The sequence below is a fragment of the Equus przewalskii genome, chromosome 23, assembly GCF_037783145.1.
Source record: "Equus przewalskii isolate Varuska chromosome 23, EquPr2, whole genome shotgun sequence".
In the NCBI taxonomy this organism is placed as follows: Eukaryota; Metazoa; Chordata; class Mammalia; order Perissodactyla; family Equidae; genus Equus; species Equus przewalskii.
Window position 1 is genome coordinate 24,734,987 of NC_091853.1, and position 22,430 is coordinate 24,757,416.

At 40.7% G+C, this 22,430-nt stretch overlaps 1 protein-coding gene and 1 long non-coding RNA gene across 4 annotated transcripts in view; one reads left to right on the forward strand and one right to left on the reverse strand.

Moving 5' to 3' along the window:
• HSD11B1 (hydroxysteroid 11-beta dehydrogenase 1) overlaps window positions 1–22,430 on the reverse strand; it is a 44,638-nt gene that overhangs the window by 6,133 nt on the left and 16,075 nt on the right. For all 3 annotated transcript variants that reach the window (XM_008516575.2, XM_008516582.2, XM_070591034.1), the window contains exon 5: window positions 22,163–22,348. In XM_008516575.2, coding sequence (XP_008514797.1) covers window positions 22,163–22,348 — 186 coding nt within the window. The remainder of the gene's footprint in view (window positions 1–22,162; window positions 22,349–22,430) is intronic.
• LOC139078870 (uncharacterized) overlaps window positions 5,570–22,430 on the forward strand; it is a 47,858-nt gene continuing 30,997 nt past the window's right edge. Inside the window, exon 1 of the long non-coding RNA XR_011532030.1 lies at window positions 5,570–5,704. This is a non-coding gene — a long non-coding RNA (uncharacterized lncRNA). The remainder of the gene's footprint in view (window positions 5,705–22,430) is intronic.

Consider the following 22,430-nt stretch of genomic DNA (forward strand, 5'->3'; position numbering starts at 1 on the left):
GGGCATGGACCTACACACTGCTCATTAAGCCATGCTGTGTGGCGTCCCATATAGAAGAGCTAGAATGACATGCCACTAGGATATACAACTATGTGCTGGGGCTTTGGGGAGAAAAAAAACAAACAAGAGGAAGATTGGCAACGGCTGTTAGCTCAGGGCTGATCTTCCTCACACATGCACAAAAAAGCTTCAGTGTACTAGAGATGCTTGCCATTGCCTTCCCACACATATCCCCTTCAAAAAGATTTTGCCATCCCAGCCATAGAAGGTCAGGCCAGTGATAGTTAATATGCAGAATGGCTTGAATACACATCATGGTCTCTCTCAAGAAACTGAAATAGTGGGGCCAGCCAGGTGATGTAGTGGTTAAGTTTGGGCACTGTGCTTTGGTAGCCCGGGGTTCTGGGTTTGCAGGTTTGGATCCCGGGCACGGACCTACACACTGCTTATCAAGCCATGCTGTGGCAGCATCCCACATACAAAATAGAGGAAGATTGACATGGATGTTAGCTCAGTGACAATCTTCTTCAAGCAAAAAGGGGAAGATTGGCAACAGATGTTAGTTCAGGGCCAATCATCCTCACCAAAAAAAAAAAAAAAAGAAGAAAAGAAAAGAAAAGAAAGAAACTGAAATAAGCAACATAAGGATTCTAATTAGCTGCTGTTGGATATTGAATTAAAAGGTCACATAAGATTGAGACAGGGGTAGCCATTTCCAGCTATGGAAAAGCATAAGTAAGCAAAGACAAGCAGCCACACAGAACAGAGAAAACAAAATAATCTAAAAGTTGGAACTAAATAGGCGCTAACACTTATTTGGCTCTTATGTGCTAAAGTCTCAAGGCTAAATAATTGCCTAAAGTTGTATGGTTAATGAGTAGAAGAACCAGGACTCAAATCAGGATTCAAATTTGGCTCTAGAGGCCCAGACTTTTAAGTATTAGGTGGGATTTCCTCTAAGAAGCGGTATTTCTGCTGTTCTTTATATGAGTGTTTTTCAGGAGCCATGTGTCAAATTCAGCCATTCCTGAGTTGGAGAAGATTATCTCTGCTTGACAAGCCCCCAAATAGGCAAAGTTTATGAATAGCAATATTATTTTCACTTCTGAGCTGACAGATGAGGGTACCCACAAATAGATAGGGGCAGTCACTCCTAGTCTGTATTAGTTTCCTAGGGTCGCCATAACAAATTACCACAAACGAGGCAGCTTGAGACGACAGATATTTACCCTCTCATAGCTCTAGAGGCTGGAAGTCCAAAACCAAGGTATCAGCAGGGCCACGTTCCCTCCAAAGGCTCTAGGGGAGAATTCTTCCTCATCTCTTCAAGCTTTTAAAGTCTGTTGCCAATTGTCATTCCTTGCCTTGTAGCTCCAATCTCTGCCTCCATCTTCATATCATCTTCTCCTCAGATTTCGTGCATGAGGTTTATATATAATAACCTATGTATATAGCAATCTATATTGAGTTGATGGTTTCTTTAGTTTGACCTCTTTATAAAAGCTCTGCTCTCTAACTCCCCTCCTCCACGTTTTATGTTTTTGATATCATGCCTAGCTTCTTTTTCTATGTGTGTATATCCTTTACCCTCTTATCATTGAAATAGGTAATTTTAGTACTTTTGTCTTTTGGCCTTCATAGTCTTTTCGTAGGTGGTTGATCTGCTACCTTTACTGTTTATTTGCCTTTACCAGTGACTTTATTGCCTTTTTTTAAAAAAAATAATTTTCTTATCCTTGTTTGTGATTTTCTCTTTCCCACTTAAATAAGTCCCTTTGGTATTTCTTATAAAACTGATTTCTTGGTGATAAACTACTTTAATTTTTGCTTGTCTGTGAAAGTCTTTATCTCTCCTTCCACTCTGAATGATAACCTTGCCAGATAGAGTATTCTTGGCTGTAGATTTTTTCCTTTTAGCACTTTAAATATATTGTGCCACTCCCTTCTTGCCTGTAAGGTTTCTGCTGAGAAGTCAGCTGATAGCCTTATGGGGTTTCCTTTGTATGTCACTTGTTGCCTTTCTCTTGTGGCTTTTGGGATTCTTTCCTTATCTTTAATTTTGGACATTTTAATTATAATGTGTCTTGGTTGGGCTTCTTTGAGTTTAGCTTGTTTGGTGCTCTCTATGCTTCCTGTACCTGGATGTCTGTTTCCTTCCTTAGGTTAGGAAAGTTTTCAGCTATTATTTCTTCAAATAGATTCTCTGCCCCTTTGTCTCTCTCTTCTCCATCTGGGACACCTATAATATGAATGTTAGTATGCTTCATGTTGTCCCAGATTTCCTTTAGATTGTTATCATTTTTTTAAATTCTTTTTTTCTTTTATTTGTTCAGCTTGGGTGATTTCCTCTAGTCTTTCATCCAGCTCACTGATCCATTCTTCTGTGTCATCTACTCTGCTATTGAGTCCCTCTAGTGAATTTTTCTTTTCTTTTTCTTTTTTAAGGATTGGCACCTGGGCTAACAACTGTTGCCAATCTTTTTTTTTTTTTTTCTGCTTTATCTCCCCAACCCCCCACCCCATACACAGTTGTATATCCTAGTTTCAGGTCCTTCTAGTTGTGGGACGTGGGATGCTGCCTCAACGTGGCCTGACAAGCAATGCCATGTCCGCGCCCAGGATCCGAATCCTGGGCCGACGAAGTGGGGCGTGCGAACTTAACCACTTGGCCACGGAGCCGGCCCCCTCTAGTGAATTTTTCATTTCCAGTATTGTATTCTTCATTTCTGATTGGTTCTTTTTTATATTTTCCAGTTATTTGTTGATGTTCTCATTGTATTCATCCATTCTTCTCCCAAGATCAGTGAGCATCCTTATGACTTTTTGTTTGAACTCTTTGTCAGGTAGATTGTTTGTTTCTGTTTCATTTAGTTCTTTTTCTGGGGTTTTGTCCTGTTCCCTTGCTTGGAATGTATTCCTTTGCCTCCTCATTTTGCCTCTTTCTCTATGCTTATATCTATGTATTAGTTGGGTCAGCTATGTCTCCTGATCTTGGAGAAGTGGCCTTATGTAAGAGATGCCTTATGAGGCCCACCAGTGTGCTTCCCTCTCATCACCAGTTCCAAATGTTCCAGGAGTGACCTCTGTGTGGGCTATGTGTGTACTTCTGTTGTGGCAGGGTTTCTCTTGTTGCAGGTGCTCAAGGAGGCAAAGCTGTCTTCCTATCTGGCTGGTTGTAATACTTAGCTGCATGTGGCTACTATGGACCCTTCAGTCACTTTATCAGGTTTGGGGAGCCCCAGCACAATTGGCTGCAAGGTCTAATAGCACATTCCTGTTGCAGTTTTTCTGTTAAGTGAGTATGACCCCAGCATGGCTGGTTGCTAGGCTCAGGGGCTTACAATTGCTGTTGGCCTCTGGCCTGCAAGGCTGTTGTCAGCTCTTTCAGGATTGCAGCTGAGTGGGGCTGGCTCCATGCACAGGAGCACCCAACTGCTTTGGGCTTTGGAAAGTAGAGCTGATTCCCTATGTGGCTGTTTGAGAAGCACAAGTCTTTTGCTGCGGATAAGCCCCACAGCCCACAGGTCCACACACACTGTCAACACAGTCCTGAACTGTGTGCATGTCCTGACCCCCTGAAGCAAACCCAGTAAACCCATTTGCCCCACTGCAGAGGCCCCCCAACTCCACCAACACTCCACACACTCTACCCATTCCTCATGCATACCCTACCCCACAGAAGTGGACACATCTTCCTGCCTGCAGAGGATCCAGGCACCCTACCTATACAAGCCCACAAGTTGCCTGAGTGCTTGCTGTTGAGTGGGGCCAGTTGCTAGGGCAGGCTGCCTGGCCTGGCTGAGCTAGATTAAATTGGTCCTCTAGTGGTGGGGCAGACCCTGGGCTAACAGGCCAGGGGAAGAAGTCCAGTGGTGTCCACCAGTGTCTGTGTCAGCACACCTGTACTAGGTCACAATAATGGCTGCTGCCAAAGTCTCAGTCCCTGAAGAGGTCTCACCTCTCACTGAGATGTGCCCAGAGCCTATCAGGTGAGTCTCTTTTCAAGAAAGGAATGTGCACCTTTCTTTCTGATGATTTTAGATTACTTTCCAAAATGGGTGAATTTGTGCATGGACCCTTTAACAGCAGGCCTTTTTCAGCTTATGTCTGATAGCTTTTCTAGGGATATTCCCCATTGTAGTTAATAGCCAGCAAAGCCAGATATTAGAGACTCATCTCAGTTGTGCTGAGTCTGAAGGATGCTTACAGTGGTAATGCTCCCCTGCTCAGGTCCCCTCCTCTTCCAGGGATGGCTGTGTACCTTAAGATTAAGATAGATTTTTTTCTCTCCAGAAAGGAATTTCTGCCTCTTCCAACTCAATCAGGAGTGTCCCTTGTTGCAGGGGTTCTTTTTATCCAGTTTTCAATTCTCTCTCATGGGTAATTGTTCCAAGAATAGTTGTAAATTAGCTGTGTCTGTGGGAGAGGTGAGTTCAGAGTCTGCCTATGCTGCCATCTTGACACCAACCCCTTTTTTTTCTTCATTTTTCTTTTCCTCCGTAGCTTTTTGGAGTTTGGAATTGTAGATAAAGGACTGTGAACCAGTCTAGGCTCACTAAAGCCAAGCTGGAACATATCAAAAAGTAGAAAAAAGAGAAAAGAAGAGAGAAAATTCTCCCAGGTTCTCACTATTCTGAAACAACCTTGGTGCATCTCATTAAAGTCTGTTTTCCACTCATAGGTCTATTCTTAAACATTTTCCCACATAGCACTAATTAGTTTGTGTGAGGAAACCTCTGCATTCTGCTCTATGTAACATATATTTAGAAGTTTCAGAAAGCCAAAAAAAAAAAAAAGGGCAAAGCCTGTCTAAAAACCCAGATTTTTATTTTTTTAAAAGATTCTGAGTTAAGTAGCCCTAGTCAAAATGGAATAAATAATATGTAGCAGGATGTTAAAATTTGGCTTGTTTTGCTTTAGTTTCAGCTGAGGTTCAAAAGCTGAGAACATAGTAATTGGCAAATGCCTCCATATCCTGAAGGGAGGCTCCAGACTGCCTGTGCACCTATGTAGGATGTGGTAACACAAACAAACAAAAACTTCACAAAAACAAAAATGAGTTTCCAACACATAGATCCTCAACTATCCCAAGCTGAAGGTGAAGAGACCAGAGGATGGTAGTTAGGGCAAGGAAATGAGCAGTGTCCCAGTGGTCTTCCAAGAAGAAGGGGTGGGGGCTTCTCCTCGAGTCAATCCTTGTGTGAGGAACTTCAAGGGCACCTCATGGAGAGATTGTTCCAGGAGTTTGAGGGGCATCAAGGACTGGAGTTTGACCCAAACTGAGAGGTTCTGGTTATGGGCAAGGCCACTGCAGTGCTAGTGCAAATGGTGTCATCCAAAAGGGAACTCTGTCTCTGGGGGGCCTGAAATCCAGACCGCACTATGTTCAACACTCTATAGGCCTTGTCCTAGGGCTTGTCTCTTCCTTCTCCCCCAAAGTCATTTCCAATCCTGCCCCAAAGGACAGCCTGAAGTGATGAATATAATCGCCTGTATTCCCAGGGCCTGAGGGATGTAACATAAGCAACTGTTGCCCAAGTCACAGGAAGAACTACCAATATTTCAGCAGGGGCCTCCAGAGAATCCGTGGAAGCACCTAATGCAAGAGTCAAATGTGGGCATCCACCCATCCCAGAGAGCATGAGCTTTGAACATGCACCATGGCCAGAGGAGACCAATGCTGTGTTAGCTGGGTGCCAGCCAGGTAAGAATTTCCTATCCTGATGTACCATATGATCCAGCTATCCCACTGCTGGGTATTCATCCAAAGAACTTGAAAACACAAAGGCATAAAGATACTTGCACCCCTATGTTCATTGCAGCATTATACACAATAGCCAAGACTTGGAAGCAACCTAGGTGCCCATCAAGGGACGAATGGATAACGAAGATGTGGTATTTATACATGATGGACTACTACTCAGCCATAAGAAATGATGAAATCCGGCCATTTGTGACAACATGGATGGACCTTGAGGGTATTATGCTGAGTGAAATAAGTCAGAGGGAGAAAGTCAGATACCATACGATCTCACTCATAAGTAGAAGATAAAAACAAACACATAGCATTGGAGATTGGATTGGTGGTTACCATAGGGGAAGCGGGGAGGGGGGAGGGCAAAAGGGGTGATTAGGCTCACATGTGAGGGGATGGACTATAATTAGTTTTCGGCTGGTGAACATGATGTAATCTCCACAGAATTCGAAGTATATTATGATGTACATCTGAAAATAAACAAATGAATGGAAAAAACAAAACAAAACACAAAAAGACTTTCCTATCCTGAACTTCTCTTCTTCCCTGCGTTTTTCTCTTTCTTTTACACAAGAAAGGCTACAGAGAGCCAGGTGAGTGAGGAGGAGATGAAGAAGGGGAGGAAAGGCTGAACACATCCCTCTTTCTTATGCCTGGTTTCCTACACAGCAGGTTTGAGCTTGATGCGGAGAGGAAGCTTTAGTTAGTTAGATTACATGTGACTAGACATCTTAATTACTGAAGTGAGCCCTTTCTTGAGACTGGAAGCAGCCAGAGAATCTTTTATTATCCTAGAGTGTTGCCATCTGCTCTAGATGGCATCCAAGTGCAGGGAAGAGCTCACCCATAGAATAGGTCTGAAGGAAGAAATAAAGTTGTTTCCTGGTTGCACCCTGCAAGATCCGTTTGTTCAACTACCAGTTAACAAATATGCCATAGTATGAGCTTAATTAAACCAAATGAATAAATAAAGAAATGGGCTGTTTTCATATGCATGAAACAGTCATGAAAGTGAAGGGATTAGGAGCCTGAGTGCTTGTGCTCAAGGTCAAGTTTTGGTTTATGTGGGGGGAATGGAAGTATCACGGCAGAATACATATATAGCAGCTAGAATTCTCTACTGGGAAGTTTTAGACCACAAAGAAACAGAGCTATGGTACCCATATTATCTGAAGCAAAATATGAGACATGGAGTCTGACAAATAAGAGCGCAGACTTGGTGACAAATGGGACAGACGGTTTGTAATTAGCTCTGTTCCAGAAACGCTGAGACTTAGCCATTGCAGAAACAGCAAGAGGCAGAGGGCTGGCAGGTTAGCTGTGTGCCAGAGCTTGTTAGCTGAGCAGAAGAGGTCAAAAGCAGGCCTCAGTGCTTTTGTTCATCCATTCCACGCCCTCTAGCCCCAACTGCCTTGCTGAGATTTTAAAATTGTTTCCATTTCAAAGGAAGATTTTAAACTGCTTTAATTGAGAGCTCAGAAAGAAAGTACAGGATTGAAAAGCTTCATTCCTGCCTGCATGCCTTCAGACTTTCAAAGTGACCCCAGGCAAATGCGCCATAACTTCCATTAAGCGTGCCCCAACTTGAGCTTCACCAGGCCACCACAGCCTCGAGGCTGGGAACTCATCCTGGATCCTGCCCCCCTTTTTCAGCTCTTCCTAAAAATCTTTTTTCAGTCAGGACCCTCATGGTCTAAACTCTTTAGTTGTTTGACTGGAGTCGAGTTCTAAAGATAAACCCATCTTCTACTCTAGGCTTTGGAGAACCTGAGGTGTTGTCATAAGTATTGAGACAACTCACATCCGACGATAATTGAAGCAAGGGGAATGGATGGGATTGCCCAGGGAAAGTATGTTGAGTGAAAAGAGAAGAGGGTTTAGGATGGAAAGAATCCTGAGGAATCCAACAAAAAGATTGGGAAGATGAAAAATCCTGAGAAGGGGCAGTCAGAACAGCTGGAGGAAACCCAGGGGAGTGTTTTGGCCGAAGACAAGGGAGGAGAGTATGGTGTTGAAATAGCACAAAATGCTGCAGAGATAAGTCAGATAAAACTGCTTAGTAAATTTCAGAAGCTGATTTTGGCAAGAGTGTTTCTGTGCACGTATGGGGTCTATGACACGTGATTCCTCCTGTTGTCTCAGAGCGTCAGCACAGCTCCCAAGGCAAGAATAGATTCTAAGAACCCCCACAGTTAAAGGGTGGGCCCAAACCAGTTCCGCCAGCATTACCTAATCATTCACATCCATCCAGCCTAAATAGTGCTTGCAGAAGGGAGAGTTGTCTGTCTGTTGATCCACCAAAGGGCAGGGGCAGCATTTGCACTCCCTTCACCTTAGCCACAGGAAAGCAACTTCAAGAGGATTATTTGGAGACCTTTGCAACTGTCCCCTGGAATTTAGGGGTTGGTATTTGATTCACATTTGAAAGTCTAAAGGCAAAAGGCAGGGCTGGAACTGCCCTAGCTTGAGAGTGAAGCTGAGTGAATGGTGGGATCAAATATATCCACGAGCGGCAGGCTTCCCAGAGACCAAATGTGGATCCTGTGGAGGGGGACTGGCCTGGGGTCATCTGCCCAGGGATGGTAGGTGGACTGGGTCAAGAGGGCTGGGCTGATGGAAGCCCTGGAGCTGAGGAGGCAGCTGCAAGGAGTGAGTTAGAGGAAGCACTGTTCATGCCAAGGGTGTCTCCTTCAGGGGATCTCCATGGAACCCGTGAAAAGTCCCAGAAAATCCACCCTCACCTCCTCCAAGTCACTAGACACCTAGGATGGGGATTTTTTTTTCTTTGAAATAATTTCAAAGTACTGAAAGAATTGAAAGAATAGTACAAGTGACCTCCTCCCACCCCCGCCTTCCTGAATTATTTGAGAGGAATTCCTATAATTGAGATAATTGCTGACCTGCTGTCACATTGCTCCTGAATACGTTAGCATGCATTTCCTACACATAGGGACATTCTCCCACATAACCGTCAAAATGAAGAAGGTGCTTTATTCATTTCCTAGGCCTGCCATAATAAATTACTACCAGCTGGGTGACTTAAGACAAGAGAAATTTATTTTCTCACAGTTCTGAAGACCAGAAGTCTGAAAGGAAGGTGTTGGCAGGGCTGCACTCCCTGAAAAGGCTCTAGGACAGAGAGAATCCTCCATTGCCGTTTCCAGCTTCTAGTGGCTGTCAGCATTCCTCATGGCTACACCACTGCAAACTCCTCTTATCTTCACATGGCCTTCTCCTCGTCTCCTCTGTCTCTGTCTTCTTTTCTGTCTCTTATAACGACACTTGTCATTGGATTTAGGGCCCACCCAGATAGTCCTGGAGGATCTCATTGCAAGATCCTTAACCCAACTATACCTGCAAAGACCCTGTTTCCTAATAAAGTCACATACATGGGTTCAGGGAGTTAGGATGTAGACATATCTTTTTGAGGGCCACCATTCAACCTACTACATTAACAGTGCTATATCCTTGCCATCTAATTCACAGACCCCATTCAAGTTTTGCCATTTGTCTCAATAATATCATATATAGCAAAAGATCTAATCAAGGATTTCATGTTGCATTTAGTTGTCATGACTTTTCAGCTTCCTTCAAGCTGGAACATTCCCCAGTGTTTCCTCAACTTTCATGACCTTGACACTGTTGAAGAGTACTAGCAATAATTTTGTACACGGTGATATGCTGGAGTTGGCTCATACTGAAGCGTGACAACAGACTGTTCGATTTTCATGAATTTTGCAAGCAAATTGATGTCATGTTGATATGGCCATCATGAGATTATTTATGCCACAGAAATGTTACAAATCAGATTTTCTATTTTCCCCTTCTGGAGGACTAGTTGTTAAAGATTTACCAGCACACTTCGGATGAATGTCCCTTAGTTTGGATTTTTCTGATGTTTCCTCATGATTTGATTCAGGCAATCCATTTTTGGCAGGATCACAGAAGTAACTGTCTTCTCTTCACTGCGCATCCCATCAGTGATACATGATTTCAATTTATTCCATTCGCGGTGATGTTAATTAGCTTTGATCATTTGATTCTGTCAGGTCTCTCCACTGTAAAATTATTCTTTTTTCCCTTGTAATAATTAAGTATTTTATAGAATGGTACTTTTTTTTTGACTGTCTTAACCATTTCTAAGTGTACACTTCAACGACATTAAGGACATTCTGATTGTCGTGCAACCATCACCACCATGCATCTCCAGAGCCCTTTTCATCTTGCAAAACTGAAACTCTATACCCATTAGCAATAACTCCCCATTCTCCTCTCTCTCCAGCTTCTGGCAACCACCATTCTACTTTCTATCTCTGTGATTTGATATACTAAGTGTCTCCTATAAGTGTAATCATACAGTATTTGTCTTTTTGTGACTGGTTTATTTTGCTTAGAACAATGTCCTTAAGGTTTATCCATATCGTAGAATGTGTCAGAATTTCCTTTCTTTTTAAGGCTGAATTGTTTGTGTGTGTGTGTGTGTGTATGTGTGTGTGTGTGTGTGTGTATGTGTGTATATATATATGTACACCACATTTTACTTATCCATTTATCTGTTGATGGACACTTGGGTTGCTTCCACATTTTAGCTATTGTGAATAATGCTGCTATGAACATGGGGGTGCAAATATCTCTTTGAGATTCTGCTTTCAATTCTTTTGAGTATATACCCAGGAATGGAATTTCTGGATTACATGGTAATTCTATTTTTAATTCTTTGAGGAACCTCCATACTACTTTCCACAGCAGCTGCATCATTTTACATTCCCACCAACAGTGTGCAAGGGTTCCAATTTCTCCACATCCTTGCCAACACTTGTTATTTTCTAGGTTTTTTTGATAAAGGCCATCCAAACAGTTGTGAGGTGATATCTCCTTGTGATTTTGGTTTGCATTTCTCTGACAATTAGTGGTGTTGAGCATCTTTTCATGTATTTGTTGGCCATTTGTGTGTCTTCTTTGGAGAAATGTCTATTCAAGTCCTTGGCTCATTTTTGAATTGGGTTGTTTGTCTTTTGCTGTTGAGTGCAGTGGTACTTCGAGACTATGTAAATATTGTGTTTCTTATTAAACTTTTACCCACTAAGTTTAGCATCCATTGATGCTCTCTGGGTGAATTATTACTATGATGGTTGCCAAATGGTGATTTTTCTAATTTCATCATTCCTTCCATATTTATCATTTGGCGTTCCACTTCATGGAAAAACCTCCTCTTCTCATTTATTCATTCGTGTACTTATTTATGTCATTATGGAATCTCATTGTACAAAATGGTTTACAATCTGTCATTATCATTATTTATTTGAATGTCCCAGTGATCCCAGATTTGGCTAGTGAAAGCCCCTTAGGGTTTCTGTGTCCTAGTAACGCGTCCCTATTATTCTTTGAGCAATTCTTTACTTAATGGCACAACAAGATTTTCAGCTTCATCTTCTATCTTTCCTGCCACCGCTATGGACTCAATAATTTCTCCAAGAAGTCTTGGTTCCTTTTAGTGGAGAATGATATTTAGAAACCAAGACCCGGGTGCTAAGTGTGCTCCCAGGTCCTCTCAGTGGGCAGTTAGGGAATATATGCACACATACATAGATACAGACATCTGTATTTCTATATCTATCCATGTACATTAAAAACTGTTGATTTGTACCGACACCTCTGATTCCAATTCAACATCACAAGGGTTCATTAGAATTTTCTTCCTTTTCGTATTTGTAACATTGACAGTGAGAACCTAGCTTCCATTATCCTCAACATACATTACTTACTTGATTAATGCCCCCTGAATGTGATTATTCTTCAGTTGCTTCTGTGCCCTCTGTGTGGATGCCCTTCTCCTCTCACCTGGGCTCTGATTCCCTGTGCCAGGCCACACGGATGCCCTCTTCACTCCACATCGGGCTGCCCCATTGTAGCCCTATTTGCAGATGCCCTCTTCACCTTTCTTAGTTCTGACACTTCATGCCAGGTGCCACATAGACACCCCCCAGGCCCATTTGAGCTCTGACACTTCACACCAGGCTACCATTACTGCCCTTGTGTGGACCTCCTTCTCATCTCAGTCTTGATATCCTAATTCAAGCTGCCACTCCTGCTCCCTGACACAAACCTGTCCCATCAAGTTTGAGAACTCGCGCTGACAAGAAGCAACATTTAAGGAAGATTATCCAAGTGACTCAGACACGTCTACCATTGCCTACCCTGCTTCTAACCTAATTCTGCCCTCCCTGTGGCCTTTCTGATTAGACATGGGCCAATGATTGTACCTCTCTAGGCTGGTGATCATGAATGGCTTGGGGGATTGACTTGTAAAATTCAGCTGAGCCAGTAAGATACCTCTTCTTGGGGGGAGCTTGGAATTGGGAGATTGAAAGACTAAGAGAGTTGGCAATGGGGCAGAAGTCAAAACTGTATTGAGAGTTGTTATGCTGAGAGAGGGACTGTGGCAGCCAGGTCGAACTGTGTACCAAATGAAGCAGAGGCTAATAGAGAAGAAAGAGGAGCAGATGTACTGAGGGAAGCAGGTATGGCATGACCATGCTATCTCCGGGAGATCCTGGGGTGGTCTTATTTCCTGGTGGCTTCTCAGCTGCAATTCCCATAAGGCCAGCTGTCTCCCCAGGGATGGACTGAAACAGACGTGAGCCAGTGATTTGGCACTCCTTCAAAATGATGTTCTTCAAATATGGTTCAACATTTATTTATTTAGAGAGCACAAGAAAGAATAATTTTCTAATGCTAGGAATAAAGGATTTACTATATGCACTTATTACGTGGGAGTTCCTGAACCAGATAACTTCTCGGAAAAACGTTAAATAATTTAAAGCCCATATAATAAAATCGACTATGCCGGTAGATTAATTGGATTCTGACTTTCAATTGACTGTGATGGCTGACTTCAGGCGTATGTTAGTTGACTATTTTTAGCATTAGTAGCTTTGCTTGTAGGTTCATAGACACGTTGAAAAAAATCCTAGATAAACATTCTTGTACATATATCTGTGATTGGACTGATGATTACTCCTTGATAGATTCTTAGCATTATATTTTCTGGGTGAAATGATGGGAACACTTTTAAGGCTCTATGTATCATATTGCCAGATTGCTTTAGATAAAAAGAAAAATGAAGGACTAGACTTTTGAAAACAATAGTGAAAACCAGTTAATGAATTAAAAAACCACACTCTTTCCCACCAGGAGTATATGAAGGTGCTCATCTCACACCTACTTTGTGGAGTTAATGAAGTTTTCAATAATTGATATTTTTGTAGGCAAACAAAAAAAACCAAACCCCCCACCCCAAAACAGCAGAAAACTCACCCTCATCTCCACTATGGTATTTAGTAATTTGTATTGGGTATTTTATTAGTTTTCATCATTTGAAATTTTTTGTTTACTTGTGAGATTGAGTCCAATCTCTGTCCTCCTGAAGTAAGCAATCCAGAGAGGAGAAATATTTCATTTTTGGTTACCATATAGAACTCTATCCCTTACTTTTCTTTTAAAAAATTATTCTAATAAAATTCATACCATGGTCGTTGTACAATAAGCAGTTCTGCAATGTGTAAAATGAAAGGTAAAAGCCTTTTTCTTTAAACACTGTTGAGTTCATACTATATATACTGTTCTTTAAATTACTTTTCCTTTAAACATATGATTTTTATAGTCAGTATGTATAAAAATATGTACAGTTCAACATCCACAAATCAATCAATGTGATACACCATATTAACAAAATGAGGAACAAAAACCACATGACCATCTTAATAGATGCTGAGAAAGCATTTGACAAGATCCAACAATCATTTGTGATAAAAGCTCTCAATAAAATGGGTATAGAAGGAAAGTACTTCAACATAATAAAGACCATATATGACAAACCCACAGCCGACATCATACTCAATGGGGAAAAAACAAAAGCCATCCCTCTGAGAACAGGAACAAGACAAGGGTGCCCACTCTTGCCACTCCTATTCAACACAGCACTGGAGCTTTTGGCCAGAGTAATTAGGAAAGAAAAAGAAATAAAAGGAATCCAAAAAGGCAATGAAGAAGTGAAACTCTTCTGTTTGCAGATGACATGATTTTATATATAGAAAACCCTAAAAAATCCATTGGAAAGCTATTAGAAATAATCAACAATTACAGCAAAGTTGCAGGGTACAAAGTCAACTTACAAAAATTGGTTGCATTTCTATACTGTAATAATGAACTAACAGAAAGAGAACTCAAGAACACAATCTCATTCACAATTGCAACAAAAAGAATAAAATATCTTTAAATAAATTTAGCCAAGGAAGTGAAAGACCTATACAATGAAAACTACAAGACTTTACTGAAAGAAATAGATGACGACATAAAGAAATGGAAAGACATTCCATGCACATGGACTGGAAGAATAAACATAGTTCAAATGTCCATACTACCTAAAGCAATCTACAGATTCAATAGAATCCCAACGACATTCTTCACGGAAATAGAACAAAGAACTCTAAAATTCATATGGGGCAACAAAAGACCCTGAATTGATAAACCAATCCTGAGAAGAAAGATCAAAGCTGGAGGCATCACAATCTGTGACTTCAAAATATACTACAAAGCTATAGTCACCAAAACAGCATGCTACTGGTACAAAAACAGGCACACAGATCAATGGAACAGAATTGAAAGCCCAGAAATAAAACTACACATCTATGGACAGCTAATCTTTGACAAAGGAGCTAAGAACATACAATGGAGAAAGGAAAGTCTCTTCAATAAACGGTCTTGGGAAAACCTGACAACTGCATGTAAAAGAATGAAAGTAGACCATTCTCTTATGCCATTGACAAAAATAAATGCAAAATGGATCAAAGACTTGAAGGTAAGATCTGAAACCATAAAACTTCTAGAAGAAAATATAGGTGGTACACTGTTTGACATCAGTCTTAAAAGGATCTTTTTGAACACCATCTCTTCTTGGACAAAGGAAACAAAAGAATATATAAATATATAAATATAAATATATAAAATATATAAACAAAAGAATATATAAAAAGAATATAAACAAGTGGGACTTCATCAGACTAAAGAGATTCTACAAGGCAAGGGAAACCAGAGTTGAAATGAAAAGGCAACCCACTAACTGGGAAAAAACATTTTCAAATCATATATCTGACATGGGGTTAATATCCATAATATATAAAGAACTCACACAAATCAACAACAAAAAAATCAAACAACACAATCAAGAAATGGGAAAAGGATATGAACAGACATTTCTCCAAAGAAGATATACAGATGGCCAATAGGCACATGAAAAGATGGTCAACATCACTGATCATCAGGGAAACGCAAATCAAAGCGACACTAAGATATCACCTTACACCCAATAGAATGGCTATAATAACTAAGACAAAAAATAACAAATGTTGGAGAGGTTGTGGAGAAAAAAGAACCCTCATGCACTGTTGGTAGGAATGCAAACTGGTGCAGTCACTATGGAAAACAGTATGGAGATTTCTCAAAAAACTAAAAATAGAAATACCATATGACCCAGCTATCCCACTACTGGGTATCTATCCAAAGAACTTGAAATCAACAATTCAAAAAGGCTTATGCATCCCTATGTTCATTGCAGCATTATTCACAATAGCCAAGATGTGGAAGCAACCCAAGTGTCCATCAACTGATGATTGGATAAAGAAGATATGGTATATATACACAATGGAATACTACTCAGCCATAAAAAATGACAAAATCGTTCCATTTGCAACAACATGGATGGACCTTGAGAGTATTATGTTAAGTGAAATAAGCCACACAGAGAAAGACAAACACTGAATGATTTCACTCATATGTGGAAGATAAACAAACACATGGACAAAGAGAACTATTTAGTGGTTACCAGGGAGAAGGGGGATGGGTGGGTGGGCACAAAGGGTGAAGGGGCACATCTATTTGGTGACTGACAAATAACGTACAACTGAAATTTCACGATGTTGTAAACTATCATAACCTCAATAAAAAAATGCACATCGTATTTCACTACAATTTAGGAACCTGTCACTAGTGGTGGATATTCAGTTACCCTCAGGTCTTTTATAACCATAAACAGCGTGGTACCGATTGGCTTCCACTAGAATGTCAGCTCCATGTTGTCTTTCTTCCTCACTGCAATAGTCCCAGCGCCTGGCACAGTGCCTGGCTCAGAGGGGATCCTCAATTCAAATTTTTTGATTAAATGAATGAATACATTTGGGGAGCACTTGCGCAAGTTTATCTGTAGAATACGTCTCTCAGATGTAAAGTTATACTCTCTCCCCAGCCATTCCTCCTCTTGAAGTACTGTTAGTGGACCTCTCCTCAGTGAGATCAATACTTCTTCTTTCAACAGGACTCCTCCTTGGGTCAAGGTCAACCATCTAAAGCTATATGTTCACACCATGTCAAATTCACCTTTCACTTTATTGACTTTATATTTAGCTGTGTTTCAGCGATATGTCTTTGTCAAAGTCTACAACAAGAAGCTGTATATGAGCTCAATTTGCTGCATTTATTGTTAGAGAAGTTTTGCTAACATCTCAAGGAGCAAGGACATGGAAAAACAATTCACAGAACAAAAAACATAAATAGCCTATAAATACGTGAAAATGGAATTCATTCACTAATTACCATTATTAATTAATGAAATATGCCAGGTGCTGTTGTAGGAATTAAGGATAAAATGGTAATCAAAAACAGAGTAGCATTACTCTCAAGGGGACAGGGTCCTCATGTTCCATCTCACAAGTAAACAGATTCAAATGATGACTACTAAACACCTCTTTCTTTTACCGACAAAATTGTCAATCACTGAAAGCTTTGTTAACTCTGTCAAATGGGTGTGAGATGAGCACTCATATATTTACTCAGGGTGGGAAGAATCTCATATTCATTTAAATTGATTTTTATTTTTGTTTATTTCAAAGTCTAATATTTTATTTTTCATTTTGTCTAAAGCAATTTTGAAATATGTACCAAAAGCCTTAAAAATGTTCCCATCATTTCACCCAGTGAATATAGTGCTAAGAATTTATCAAGGAAATAATCATCAAATTAGCCACAGATTTATGTACAAGAACATTTATTGTAGGATTTTTAAAATAGTAAAATGTAAAGATCTGGCAGTAGGAAAATAAACTGTACTATATTTATATCTATACCCATTTCCATATCTATAGCTATCTGGAAGGAAATTCTCCAAAATATTGGCATGACTATGGATGATTTTTATTTCAGCTTTATATTTTCTTCATTTTTCAAATTTTCACAGTATGTACGTATGTGTAACTTTTATAATCACAGAAACATTTAAAAAAGTTGTTGTGGGTATTGCTCTTTCCATTACTTTGTGCCTTCAATTTACCATCTTTTATGAGAAATTTATTTCAGAAATTACTTGTTTCCTGCAGTACTTCCTTTTTTTGAGTATAATCTTATCTATGTACCAATCTTATTCTTTTTCTTTTTGTTAAGAAAATTCAAGAGCCAAATTTGAAACTTAAGCACAGCATCTATGTTGAGTCTAATTTTGGCATTTTAATATTTTTCTGGTCTTAAGACCGTGTTTTCTGTTTGTATATTCCCAAATACAGTGTATTTGTCATAAGCCTTCTCAAACCTCTTGGCGAGTAATAAAGACATGAATCGTGGTGGAACACTGCTGTTTGCATCAGGAAGGGTCTTTAATGAAATCGATCGTCTAGCAGGCTTAAGTAGCCTTGACTACTTAGGCTCCACCCAGCTTTTCAAGGGAGAAATGTGGGGCGATGGTTGTCACAGATAGCATTGCATTGTTCTCAGCCTGCACTAAACTGTCACTGTCTCCATCAAGGAGTCTTTTCTTCCCTGTTCAAATCTCCTCTTGCCCCTCTTGGGGGGTAGATACAACATTGAACTCAAAGGTGAGTCCAGCAGGTTCTGTCTCAATCCTTCAGGTTCTGCCTGAACACAATCTCTTGAATTTAGGTGACAATGACTCCTGGAATTTTTAGGTTGTTGATTCTTACTCTGATCTCCATTATGGCCTTCTTCCAGGCCCCATAGATGACATATCTATACACACACACCTCCCCTCCCCATGTTTCTCCCCATTCCTCTCCAAATAATCCAAACTTGCAGCAGCCTTTCCCCCTACCTACCCCCCTGCAAATACCTATACTCACATTCATAAGCATTTCCACTCATCTTGGAAATTGTGGTTTCCAAAAGTTGTTTCTGAGGTGATTAGTTTTAAGGGTAAAGATTCACCTTTTCTGAGAAAAATTAGAACAATTGGGTGAGGGATAAATCACCCCTTTCTACTCTAGTTCCTAGGCCCCTTTGCATCCTAGACCTTGACTTTGCCCCCCTTCCGCATCTCCACTGGACCCCAAGTCATATCCACACATTGAGGCATTGGTCTACCTTTCAGGAAAAAGTGAGTATGCCAGAACTGAAGGCCAGGATGAGATTAGCATCTGTGTATCCTTGTGTTTATGCAAAACACCATTATGGATATTCCAAATCCTGTTAGTTGACAGTGTAGTTGAGAAACCTGTTTTTGTTTTTCCTCTTTGTAGTGTTGAATTTTTGAAAAAGGTTTAGACCACACAGGAAACCCTCAACTGACAATTAGATTAAGGTCCAACGAGTGACTTCATACATTGGTTTGAGTTTTCCCACAAAAGCATTGTCTTATGAGATATTTGCCCCTGGCTAGTCAGCTCATATTGTGCCTGCAATAGTACACATTTACATAAAAAAATAGTATGAAACCATGCTGGAAATGAATAAACCAGAAAAGGAATGTATTTGAATAAGACTTAAAAAAAAATGTGTGTCTATACATATACTGAAAGTTGATCTTTTTAAACAATTTACTTGGAGAAAAATGAATAGGTAACTGGAGATACTGAGGGAGCTTCCAAAGAGAGGCCTGAGAATTCAGAGGTTATTGGCAAGATTCTTTTATTCCTTTTGATGTGTTTTTCATTTTGAACATTTAAAAAACCCAGTCTTTTATTATGTCTAGTTTCACTTCAAAATACGCCTTACACTTTTCTTGATACAGAAGAATCGATATCCCCACACTTATCCTGGCCCGGTGTGGTTAGCATTTGTATCACAACTGTTGTTAGTAATATTTGTATCACTGATGAAGCCAAAGAAGAGAAATAGAGAGGAAGTAGGATTCCTAAAGGTAATTTACCAAAATGTAGTAGATAAGAGGAAGAGGAAACATTTAAAGGACTCTGGTGAGGATTGAAAAAGACTTCATATGAGGTGAGGATAAATGGGTCCTGAGAAGAGAAAGGGGCAGAGGAATCACAGACTTTGTCCATGACTGCCCTGAGAGGGAGTGAAGGAGGGGCAGAGAAGCAGTGTTAGATGCTGGGTTCTAGCTGTCATGTATGCCACTGATGTGACGTGGCACAGTTATTGGGGTTCACAGAGCCAAGGGGCGTGAAAATGAAATTACTTTACTTGTCTAAAATTGAACTGAAATCAAGAAGATCCATTTTAACTAATGGTAGATAAACTTGTTCCAGATGTTTTCAAATTTTCTCTGCCCAATTCAGTAATTTTTTTCAAATTGTGTTATTAACATCTCTGCTCAGTTTGTTTCACAAATACCATCTAGGCATTCTCTGTCCATCCTTTCACCTACCCCACCGGCCCCTGCACCACTGCCTAATGGGAGGGGTTTTGTTTTAGTGATGGACCTTGAATGTGAGAGAGATTGGGTCTAGGGTGGGTGTGCATGGTATGGGCTACACCTGTGGGGCGGCCTGGAGGGAATACTGCCTTCTATTCTTATGTGCATCTTGGCATGGGTGATGTCAGGGAGACTGTTAGTTGTTTATCAACATCAGCGTCTTTTACAGAAACAGAACCCATGATTTTCAGGTGGACACAAGTCTACTTTGCATAAAGACCACAATTGCAGCCAGTTGTGGCAGAAGAAAAGGGTACAACTTTCAGGTTATATCTTTCTTCTTTCTCAGTTTTCTCTAGCTAGAATTCTGACAAGATAATGAGCCATCTTGGACACACAGGTGAGGATAACACCCCAGGGATAGTGGTTCCGAGATAGAAAGTTTCCTAGACAACTTCGTGGGGCAGAACTGCCATATCAGCTCTGGACTGCTTACCCCAGGCTGTTTCATGAGTGAAAAATAGATTTTGACTTGTTTAAGCCATTGTAAATTTGAGTTTTTGTTATAGTAGCTCAACTAATGTTCAAACTAGCACATGGTGGAAGGAGGGGAGACTAATCTATGTAACTAGATGTTACGTATACATAGAAACTTGATCAGTAAGAGTCAAAAATGGTGTTGAATGTGGATGGATGTGGACTGTAAAGAAGTTCCCAGAGTAGCAATACTGTCTCTATTGACGCAAAAGAAGTAGCTAAGCCTTCAAAGAACATACTAAAAGTATAGGATTTCCATGTAATGCAATACCTGGAAATGCGCTGGGGGTAAAAACAATTGCTTATCACTGTAATTCAAAAAACGCCTTAGTGCATTCCCTGAAAGGAATGATCAAAAATCTACCCCAATACTCTTTGGCTGACCTTAGGATCAATTTGAGGTTTGGCATCCCATGTTTGTGAAATTCCGATTTTAAGCAGGAAGGATTAATGAACACGTTTGCTGACTGTTTAAGCGAATATAGCATAGAACAGAGAAATTCTTCAGTTAGGGAGAGAAAGAGAAGTGTCTGTACTTTGCAGATTCACAGACACACTTCAAAGCAAACAGGCTGAATTCTTTTGGCTATTCAAAAACAGCCACCAAGGGTAGTAGTTCAACTAGATTCCCAACTCTCAGAGTCCATGAAAATTACCAAGTGACATTTGGTAGGTTTAGAAGATGTGTAGAGATAGAGGTTATCAGAATTTCATCCTGCGCCTGGACTTTTACAGTAATTCTTGCTCCTTGCGAGGATATTTAGACTGTGTGTACATCATAGAAAGTTAAATTCTGTAGCCAAAGATGAAGCACACCCTTCGCCTAGAGTGGATGTACTATTTAATCAACTGAAATCATTAAAGCCACCTACTCCATGATTGATGTGAAGGGTTTTGCTAATGCCCTAGGATGGAATGGGGATGTGCCCAGCACCCTCCCACTCAGTATGCATCTAGAAGCTCTCCCTTCCTTTCAGCCCAGAGAGAGGCTGTGTCTGGAGAGGGGTGGGGCGTCTGTGTTGTCTGGGAAGCACAGGGATGCATATCAATCACCCTGTTTGGCGGGTAGCACAGACACACTGCCCTTTTATCCCATGGCTATGCAGAGCTTTCCCGTCCAGGAAGTAGAACCCTTTACAACATAGATGGTGTTCTTATTACAGTAATAGCTAACATTTGTGAAGTACTTAAGAATTTACAGAGCCCTCTAGGTTATTTGTTTTTATGTTGGGAGGAACCACATTGAGATGTGGTTTTGATCCTGGTGTTTGCATCTTCTAGCCACATCCTTCTAACTGACTCATCAACAAATGAGTGTAGAATTTCTCTCCTGGACCCAAGATGAAATGGGCCTATGACTCCCCCAAGCTAGAAACTCTCTGGCTTTTTACTGGTGATAACTTCTGATGTTGCCACCCTCCAAAGCATCAGGGATCTCTCTTGGTCGCACAGGGTTCTCTTCAGGAATATTTCTCTGTACACGCTCTCTCTCTCTCTACCCTATGGGTTGTTTAAATTGGACTTTTAATGTAGCAAGTTCAGGCTTTGGTGAACACCTCCAACTTAGGCAGGTCTGTTAATATGGCGTGTTTTTTTTTGTTGTTCATTTCATTTTGCCTTAGCTTAACCCACTTATCAGGCAACTGTATGTTGTTAAAACATTTCACTTCTCATTTTCACCTTTGCATCAACTAACTTCACCAATCTACAAGTGTTGATCTTGGAGGAAGCAAAGTCCTTTTTATCCATCGTGACCAGGTCTCTCCCTTAGTATCAGGACAGGCTGTACCTCCAGCATTCTCCCCAGTGTCCTTTTGGATTTCCATTTGTAGATCACAAACCACCAGGCTTCTGGTGGGCACCCTGCCCTGCTGCTCTTTCTCTGTAACTTCCAAAGATCTTGTAGCCCATTTACTTTGAACAATCCCTCATTTTTTATGGTCCCACTTGTTCTTAGCAGTGTTTTATACTTGGCATGCATGCTCCTCATTGAGTTTACATACCAAATTTCTTATTCATATATCTACCTGTCCACAAGTAGGTAGCTGTTAATCAGCTTTTGCTTAATATCACCGTGAGCATTTCAACTTCTAGTTTTTATTGTGTTACTTCTCTGCATGGAAACTGTAAAAATTCATCTTCACTGCAGAGCCCCCAACACCATCCCTGGCACTTCTCCTGCTCCTACCTTCCACACTGGTTCCCGCCCTACTCACCAGCTGTGGAAGAGACGATAACAATGCTTCCGTTGCTCTGCTTCAGCATGGGCAAAGCAGCAACACTCAGGACCACATAACTGAGGAAGTTGACCTCCATGTTTTTGCGCACGAGGTGGATGTCATCACTAAATAGATTCATAGAATTGTTGGTGATGTGGTTCAGAATGAGCATATCTAGTCCCCCTGCAAGAGATGGCTGTGTTGAGAGAAATCATCTGGGGTTGATACTTCCCCCTCACTCTCCCCTTCCCCCTTCCAAAAGCCC